This window comes from Mesitornis unicolor, unplaced genomic scaffold (genome assembly GCF_000695765.1).
Source record: "Mesitornis unicolor isolate BGI_N332 unplaced genomic scaffold, ASM69576v1 scaffold1178, whole genome shotgun sequence".
Classification (NCBI taxonomy): Eukaryota; Metazoa; Chordata; class Aves; order Mesitornithiformes; family Mesitornithidae; genus Mesitornis; species Mesitornis unicolor.
This window is the reverse complement of record NW_010203715.1, coordinates 58,900-68,475: the sequence shown is the minus strand read 5'-3', so window position 1 is coordinate 68,475 and position 9,576 is coordinate 58,900. Positions and strand designations below refer to the sequence as shown.

The window sequence follows — 9,576 nt, the reverse complement described above, 5'->3', positions numbered from 1 at the left end:
TTCCCTGTTTTGTCTTGCAGTGAACTAAATTCCAAGATGTGCTATTAACAAATACAATGGTTAAAGAGAAATTAAAGAATATTAACAGTCCTTCATACTTTGCATAGTCTCTTCAGTACTTGACTCTCCCTCATTTCTGCTCTTTATGAAGCATTATTCTTGTTTTAGTAAGAAGACAAATGAAAACATGATTTCAATGAGAAGCTCTGTCCAGTTTCCATCAAAGTCAGTGGGAGCTGTTCCACTGATTTTAATGTGAGCTGACACAGGTCCACGTTTATCCACTTTCACCAGTACTACACCGTTTGTTATCGCTGACAAGAAACATACTCCTGACAGAGGCCTCAGCAAACAGCAACAGTGTATATCACCAGGAGAATATTAAAAGCAAAACACAGATGATGTCTTAATAAAAAAATCCAGCCTGCTTAGAAACCTGAGCAAAATTTTTTAAATAGTGTGATACTGAGTAAAGCACAAAGGACTAAGCACACAGTAATTTCTACTGTACTACAAACACAGACTTAGCATGAAATGCTGTCCTCAGACAGAATGGATTCATGTTATCTATTATGTGATAATATCATCACAATCTGCAAAGCAAAGATACTAACAAAGATACTGTTTTGTAGTGCAGAAGCACTGAAACCAGTGAGTTCTTCCTTCTTGCTCAACTTTGCTCACCTCTCTAGTGATGGGAAGATGGTGAGACAGGAGATAAAATCTGCTTTTTAATCAGTAATTCTGATAGTCTGCAACACATCACACCATTAAAAAGATGACATTGGTTGCCATTGGTTTATTCAAATTTCACTGGACTGGGCAGTTAGACCTCTTGCATGAAGTTCCTTTCCCTGGATTTTATGCAGTCATCCATGGAGTTTGTGGAAATTTGAGTAATGACTACATGACTTTTCCCTATTAACAACAGCAATAATACTATGTTGTCCATCTCATGTTGGGTCTTTAGCGACAAACAAAACAGATCTGAAGAACTCTACCAAGAGGTGACACAGACTTTTAAGCACAGGTTTCTTTTAGTACTCTTCAACCGCAATAGAATTTGAGTTACCTTCCACTGTGGACTTTTTTATTGCTGTATCCACAAATATTAAAACATTATTCAGAATATGCTTTTATTTTAAATTATAATACTTGGCTTGTGATTTTTCTGTTAATGTTGTATTTACGTTAGTTTAGGTAGTATTGTTAGTGAACAGATTCAACTTTATTTCATAAGAGAGGTTTATTAATGAATTGTTGACACAAGAACATGCGCTATTTTGCAGACAGTGTAGCTGAAGCCGAATTGCATCTCTTCAAAATATATAAATAACTCCTCCTTAAAAAAAACCAACATAACAAGACTTTAATATCAAGAGTTTGCAGCATGAATTTCAAATCTTCAACAGAGAGGCACTTAAGAAAAATCAAATCCTACTCTTACCTAAACCTCTTTTCCCAGGACAAAACCAGCACACAGGCCAGGATCAAGAAGACACCATGTCTTTAAAAAAGCAGTAGTAGTCTGGATCTCCAAGAAACCAAATGATATATCAGCTGTTTTTTCCACAGTCTCTTTTATGGCCATTTTGTGTTGATACCATGTCTGACATTTTAGAGGAATTTGCTAACTTAAATGAAATTATTTGCATTAACTGAAAATGGTGTAAAAGCAATAGAGGTATATAGAAATTTTAAAAGTCTGCCTAGACATTACTCTTGAGAAAAGGACTCAATAAGACTGATATACAACATGCTCCAAAAAGTTCTTGCTGCCTCTGGAATTCTCTAAGATCCTTTTCTATACATTCAAAAAGTGCCTCCAAACATCTTAAAAGTTATAATTTTCCAGAAAATGCCATAGAAGTAATCCTCAGAAGAGGGCTGTCTGCAAACAAACAAATTCATAGCCATTCAATATCCAAATCAGCCTTCTTAGTTTGACATTTTCCCAAAACCACCCTACTGCTATCAAAAAGCAACCTTCTAAGCCATTTCACTACCAACTGCAAAACTGGAGAGTCTTCAAAAATAATTTACGACAAAATAAATATAAAATAGATAAATTACAGACAATTATCACGTCTTTCACTTACTACAATCTAAGATTGCAAGTAACTAATCATTATGTTAACTGACTGCTTACCTTCTAATGGTAACTGCCTAGAGATTGCTTCTGGCAATTGGTAAGGGAATTTTAGTTACTTTTCAAATTCAGATTTTGGGGTTTACTCTAGTTTGGTAGTCAAGTATTTGCTGTTTCCTATGATAATCAGTTGTCTGAGACTGTTCTACTGCAGCTTGTTCAAAAATTGCTGCCATTACTGCTTTCTGCAGCTAGAACTTGGAGGAATGGTAGGAAAAAATATACATATCATAATGAGCTTGGAATAAGTTTGTTAATCCTTGGAGGCATAGAATCACAAAACTATTTAGCTTGGAGAAGACCTTTAAGATCATCGAGTCCAACCTAACAATGCCAAGTCCACCACCAAACCATGTCCTGAAATGCCACATTTACCCATCTTAAATTCCTCCATGGATGGTGATTCAATCACTTCCCTGGACAGCCTGTTCCACGCTTGACAACCCATTTGGTGAAGAAAGTTTTCCTAATATCCAATCTTAATCTCCCCTGGTACAACTTGAGGCCATTTCCTCTCATACTATTGCTTGATACTTGGGAGAAGTGACTGGCACCCACCTCTCTACAACCTGCTTTCAGGTAGTTGCAGAGAGCAATGAGATCTCCTCTCAGCCTCCTCTTCTCCAGGCTAAACAACTCCAGCTCACTCAGTCACTCCTCATAAGACTTGTGCTCCAAACCCTTCACCACCTTCACTGCTCTTCTTTGGACATGATCCAGCACCACAATGTCTTTCTTGTAGTGAGGGGCCCAAAACTGAACACAGGATTCAAGGTGTGGCCTCACCAGTGCCAAGTACAAGGGGACAATCACATCCCTATCCCTGCTGGCCACACTATTTCTGATACAAGCCAGGATGCTGTTGGCCTTCCTGGCCACCTGGGAACACTGGTGGCTCATGTTCAGCCCGCTCTCGACCAACACCCCCAGGTCCTTTTCTGCCTGGCAGCCCCAGCCCCTCTTCCCCAAGCCTGTAGCGCTGCATGGGGTTGTTGTGACCCAAGTGCAGCACCCGGCACTTGGCCTTGTTGAATCTCATATAACTGGCCTCTGCCCATCGATCCAGCCTGGCCAGATCTCTCTGTAGAGCCTTCCTACCCTCAAGGAGATCAACACTCCTGCCCAACTTGGTGCCATTTGTATAGCAGGTAGAAACTAGTTAGAAAGGTCAAACTGACAACAATGGCTGCTAGCAGATAGCCATAAGGCTGAGATGAAGTTTGCAGCAAATAATTAACCCACTGAGTAATCATTCCTAAAAATAAACAGTAGTGGCCAGCGGGCATCTGTTTACAACTTCGAAACAGGGTGTTCATAATGGCAGCAATTCTGATGTTTAAGTTTAAACATTTAATATGAGATATTTAAAATGGATTCTGTTCTCAAAGCACACATTTTATACTAAATTCAGAATATATAGATCGCTTTAATAATCTAGCAGTTTGGACATCTGAAATTACTAGTCACTTTCGTAATTTTCCCTTTCCAGCTAAAACAGTGAGTTAATACTTGAATGATTCACCTCAGTCATTAGCACAGAAATTGTGAAACATAGCTGAATGTTTCTACACTTCTGTTCTAAGGTGGAGCACAAAGTCATCAGAAGAGTTGCAAATGTTGGATCATTGTCTGCAGCTGCTGGAGCTGTAAGTCCATATATTAAAAAAAAGTTTCTTCTGGAATAATTTCCAATTCAGGTTCATTGACTAAACTGACAGGTATAGCTGAAGACATTTTTTACTTCTCTGCATTTATCTTTGCTAAACTGACACTGAACCTTTCAGGCTTTGCAATCAGAGCTACCATGGCTAGCAGTGGCATCTTTCAACAATGGCTCAGAGCAAAAAAGAGGTATGACATCTAATCGCATCACTTCTCAAAGTTACTTTAAGTATGACACAGGGGAAAACGATGACACCTATAAAAATTTGTACCAAAATGTTTCTCAAAGCTCCTACTTGTGGCTATAAATAAAAAAAGGGTAATAGAAAAGAAAAATATTTTGATTTTCTGTATCATCTTAATGCCATCAGGCTAGCCTGCAGTATTTTCTGTTTGCAGTTGAGGCAAGATTCTGAGAAAAACATCAGTCAGGAAAATAACATTGCTAGAATGTAGTCATTCTAGAGTTTAATCAAAGAAACTACTAGGTAACATCTGAATCATAGAATCATTAGGGTTGGAAGAGACCTCTAAGATCTAAGTCCAACCATCAAATAATAAACACACCAAGCTCTTGAGTAGAATTCTTAAGCAGCACCAAATGATGCGATTCTAATGACTTAAAAACCTAAGTGCTGCTGATGTTCAGTGAATCTTAGGTCCTCATGCTCCGTATTTTTTGAAATTTGATTTATGATTTGAAGCCATGCTGTGGCTTCATAATGATGGCCTTTGGACAAAATAGTGACAGCACACTTGATGCATTCTGGAAAAGAAAATGCAAAGCTCTTCAGCATGTGGAATAAACCACCCTGCCTCAGTGACTTAAAAAGCAAGAAACTTACTTGGGAGAATTGTTTTGTAGCGATTCTTACGCACTAAGCCTGGAATATCATATTCCTTTGGATCCACAAAGTTCATTGGAATTTCCTGTTAAAAACAAAACAAAACAAAAAACCCAAAACAACACAAAACACAGTCGGTAGTATCATTAGATTCACAAGAGGAATAAAAAACCCAAGCCCATTACGTCTTGCCTGTGAGGGAGGCAAAGTGATGAAGTCAACTGAGACACACAGTACAGTACTTCCAGCAATTTACCACCAAAATACGATTGATGTTTCCTTTTACTGTCACTAGCTTTCTTTTCTGAAATCCTTAATATAAAAACGCGCATAGTGACTAATTCATTGAGTAATACATGCAATGGCATTATGTTAGCTCCTAATATTATTAGAACTGAACTGCAAGTGTAGGCATAGAACTAAGCAAAAGGTGGTACCTAAGATACTCTGCTCCAAAAGCAATGGACCTCAGACATCATCCTTTCTGACTCACAATCCTTCTTCCTCTCTGAGGGTGGAAGGAAATAATTTGCTAGTGATTCTCACCACCAACAAATTATGACACACATTATGACAGGCTGGCTTACTGACCTGACTCTATGGAGCTGAGGGAGTGTCACTTTTTTTGCTCACGACACTTTAAAGCTCCATGTGCAAGCACAGCAAACGTGTTCAGGGATTACCTGCTCTCTACACTACTGACTCAAAGAACACACAAAGATGGAGGGGCTGCTTATTCTCCACTACTCATCTCCTGCAAGTAAGTGACCAACACTAGACAGGAACAAACAGGAGCCTCCCACCAACCAGAGTCAGTAGGCACGTGATGAGATGGGATGTGTCAGTCAGGCTCAGCAAAGAAAGTGCTCACGGGAGCTTGGGAGCAGAACTGGTCATCTCAGCTGCTGCACACTGGATTTGAGAGGCCAGTACTGCACACACCGGTAACGGGATTCCGGGTTGAGTAAGACAAGCCTCACTTTGGGAAGAAATTAAGATGAGCAGAGTTATGGACTATGTTAAATTCTGGAGCTTTAGAAGATTGACTATCTGTATTCTGTTTCTTACACAGCACTGAGCGTACTGTTGGGCTTAACCAGATGCAATTAATGACAAAAACATTTTGTTGAAGTAGTTTCCTCTCAACCTGGGAAACTGCAAAACCTTCATGTTTTCCCCAATTGTTACTCAGCATTTAGTCACCAAAACTCTTCTTGAGCCAAGATCCATGGTCTGTCTTTGGGACTTAGTCATCCACTGCTCAAGCAGATTCTCGGTGAAATCATCAGGACTTCCACTTGAGTAAAAATGCTAAATCTTGTTAGAATTTCATATCTTAGCCATGTAATTGGCATCTCCTCTGACTTTTCTTCCAAAACAAAACACACCTGCTTGCTTCATCATGGATCTGGACTTTACAAACCAAGTAAGTTAGACTGAAAATACATGATACGGAGCTAGCTGGTGATAACTATATCATAAAAAAGTTAAATAGCTTACAATTTTTAATTACAGAAATGACATTTTGACTACACTGCATTTTTATCTATGCTTTTTCAGTTTTCATTAAAGAATGAAAATGACTTGGGATAGTTTGGCTGTTGAAGGATTTTTCCGAACACCAGGATAACTAATTCAAAATCTCTCAGAGAAATGAAGCATTTTTTCCCACTTCTAATATTATTTTCTTTGCTTGAAAGCTACAGTGTACCTCAGAGACTGATGAAACTGTATGTGGACTTGTTCAGCAGTCAATTCAGACACTCACTAAGTGAAGATTTCCTCCCTAGAACAGCAGTAGATACTTTACTTCAAAAGAATCAGGGCTTGCCTACACAAAAGCTGCTTTTCTTCAACTTAACCAGCACTGAGTGAATTAAGGACCACAGATATCCGGCAGTCTGTTTTAAAACGGAAGTCCAGACTATTTCAATCTCCCCCTGTGCTTGTAAAGTGAAAGAAACCCCTGAAATTGCAAAGGGAGGGAGAACAGAAAGTGATACTCAAAGTGTTACTCCTGCCCTTTCAGATCGTTGTGGGTCACAAAGAGAACAGGCTGAAAAGGCTGCTATTTCACAAAACATCATCTTCCTCCTGCTCTGCCAAGACTCCATGCTTAAGAGAATATTTGACTTGGCAGGATTAACTTCAGTAGCTCCTGATCATAAGCTCTGAAATGCCCCAGCATGCAAAGACTGTGCCCTGGTTATGTCCCTCCCACCTTGTGCAGGAATTTACAACCCTGCCTAGTAGGCACAATACTCATAACCACTGCGGCATTTTGCGTATATTTTTGGTCAGGTATAATAAATATGACAATGCCTATCACACGGACACTCAAGCACTTAAAGATAGAGATTTGTTTTCCAATGCTTGCTTCATCTGTGTACATATATTTTTTCCCCAAAATGAGGAAACATACTTCAGAATCCCAAAAGCAACTGATAGAGCAGCTTACAACTAGTAAATGAAGTTTGCGCAGGAAAAAACCCAGTAAGACATACTTTCTGTTTCTCCTGCTGAGTGACACAGCCATCCTGTACTTCAGTTATGTGAAGAACATTCAGGCTTGGAAAGTAGCTCCATGCCAAGCATTCAACAGCAAAGAGCTTGCACTTGGACTAATTTCATCCCTAGGGCAACTCCAGACACTTTTCAAGAAGATTTATCTATAGCAAACTTGGTTTTTCTTCTGTATTCAGGTGAAAAGGTTGTATTTTTGTTAAAAACTAGCAAGTCAACAGAAAAATAAACCAACTTGTGAAAACAAAGCTTTTTTTTGTTGCCACAACCAATTCTCTAGCTTTTAGGCGATAATATCACTGAAAGCTTTCAGACATTGTCATTTCCAGGGATGAAAAATTTTGGAATTGCTTCACTGATGGAAGTGGAGTTTGAATATACTAACTTTAGACCTGCAGAAAATAATAGCAAGGTTCATAGAAGAGAGATAACATCCCATTTTTCTGATGCTACTAGGAGAGAGAGATCAGATACTCACAAAGAACTCTGCTTGGAGTATGAAAGGATCCAGTGCTTTCTTGTGCAGTTCCTCTTCAGTAAGGATGTTTGATGCTGTCTGGAGGTATTCTCGGGCTGACTGTTCCCGTGGTGACATGACATAGCCAAAACCTTGCTCAGAACAGCCTGGGGTACACATATCCAGTGTGAGTGAAACATTTGAACCTCTCCTGCAAAACAGAGTGACTGAAGTTTGCTTACAACAGAACAGATTGACCCATCACTGTTAGCAACAGATACAGTCCCAATGACTTTAGTCTCAAACTTTAGAAAAGCACCCAGCTGGTTCTGTTGTGTACATTTTGGTCACTGTGAAAAACAGGTAATGCTTCTCATGTGGACAAGACCAGAAGGTGATTTTGTATACTGGAATACAACAGCCAACACTTTCAGAGTGTTGTCTGTAGTGAGGCAACTGTATATTTTGTCACCTCAATAGAAGCAACTTACTTGTCAAAGGTGCTGAGCAGGCAACTACAGGAAAGTTTTCACACTTGTGTAAATCACACATATTTTTGGATGCCTAAGTATGGACTGACAGTTTAGACACCATAGGTGAAAATCTTAGTCTTAAGTTTCCATCAGGCCAGATCTTACTGAACAACTGTTTATTAGTAGAACAGACAACATCAGTGGTGCAAGATCTTGGGACAAGCATTACTCGTTCAACATTACTAAAGACATGAGAAACAAATCAACATAGCAAATAATTTTTCTGCCTGAAAAACTTTCTCTCCACAGCAGTACATCATGAGAAGGGCAAAATGAATGTCCCAACATTTTAATGGTTACATTCAAAACAGAGATGTAAAATTTTCTGTGACTTTAATGTAAGTTCGCCACACAACAAAATGAAAAAGTCAAAATGCCTGCACTGTTTACTGAATACAGTTTTCAAGCATTTCTGAGCTTCTGTCAATCTTGCATATCACAGACAGAAGATTCAAATGCCATCAGCGAATCTATATTTAAATATCTTTAACATAATAATAAAGTTACACAAGATGATGATTACTAGGTGTAATGTTCTATGCATCCACACAGTAAACCTATTTTTGATGACTCCTAACTGGCAAAATCTAGTTAGGAGGTGTTTGCAGGAGCTGCTGAAAACCCATGTAAGCATGCAGGCATGACCAGCTCACAGAGGAGACAGTAGAAGTTGTTACTCGGATCACAGCCCTTTGCTGTATTCAGAAATTTTTCCAAAAGAATGTGCAGCCAGTCCCCTGCTATGATTCACAGTTATGGGAATATGATTTTGGAGGAAACAAGCCCACTGGTGGTAGACACTGGAGCTTTAGTGACACCTTTCAAAAGATTTTGACCCTACCCTCTCGTGTTGCTAAATAGATACTACATTTCTCCTCAGAAACAGCTGCATTTGATATCAAATGGTTTTGGTTCTTTTAAGACAGAAGAGGCTACATACATAAAGATTCTAATAGTTCTTCAGCATGAGGACATGAGGTTGTACTGTGTTAAGAGTAACACTCAGTGCTGTTTGAATTTACCTAGTGACTACCCTCCCAATGGCATAGGTGGTTAAAGAATGACAGGGAATTAGGATGGAGAAGCAGAATGGATGCAAAAGAGGGGTAGGGAGATAATTCAATACAACACCAAACAAAAGAAGAGTGGCCAATGCCTGATGTAAATGAAATCCATCAGAGCATAGCTAAAACCTGAAATGACGTCTGGATTCTCAAGCACACAGGTATGTTGAAAACAAGTTTATTTCACATCTTAAGTGTACACGTTCTACCTTAAGTTCACACGTTCTGTGAGAACTTCAAGCAATTGCTTTCTTTTACGCATCTCTACTTCTTTGACAGTTTTTCAATGTAATTCATTCCCTGAACCAACTGATATTCCCCAGCAGAAATTCCCTGATTTCTG

At 39.0% G+C, this 9,576-nt stretch overlaps 1 protein-coding gene across 1 annotated transcript in view; it reads right to left on the bottom strand.

The window, feature by feature from the left end:
- Positions 1-9,576, bottom strand: part of PTPN5 (protein tyrosine phosphatase, non-receptor type 5 (striatum-enriched)) — an 82,398-nt gene that overhangs the window by 18,210 nt on the left and 54,612 nt on the right. The window contains exons 6-7 of the mRNA XM_010190793.1: positions 7,658-7,847; positions 4,657-4,741 (exon numbers count right to left, since the gene is read on the bottom strand). Coding sequence (XP_010189095.1) covers positions 4,657-4,741; positions 7,658-7,847 — 275 coding nt within the window. The remainder of the gene's footprint in view (positions 1-4,656; positions 4,742-7,657; positions 7,848-9,576) is intronic.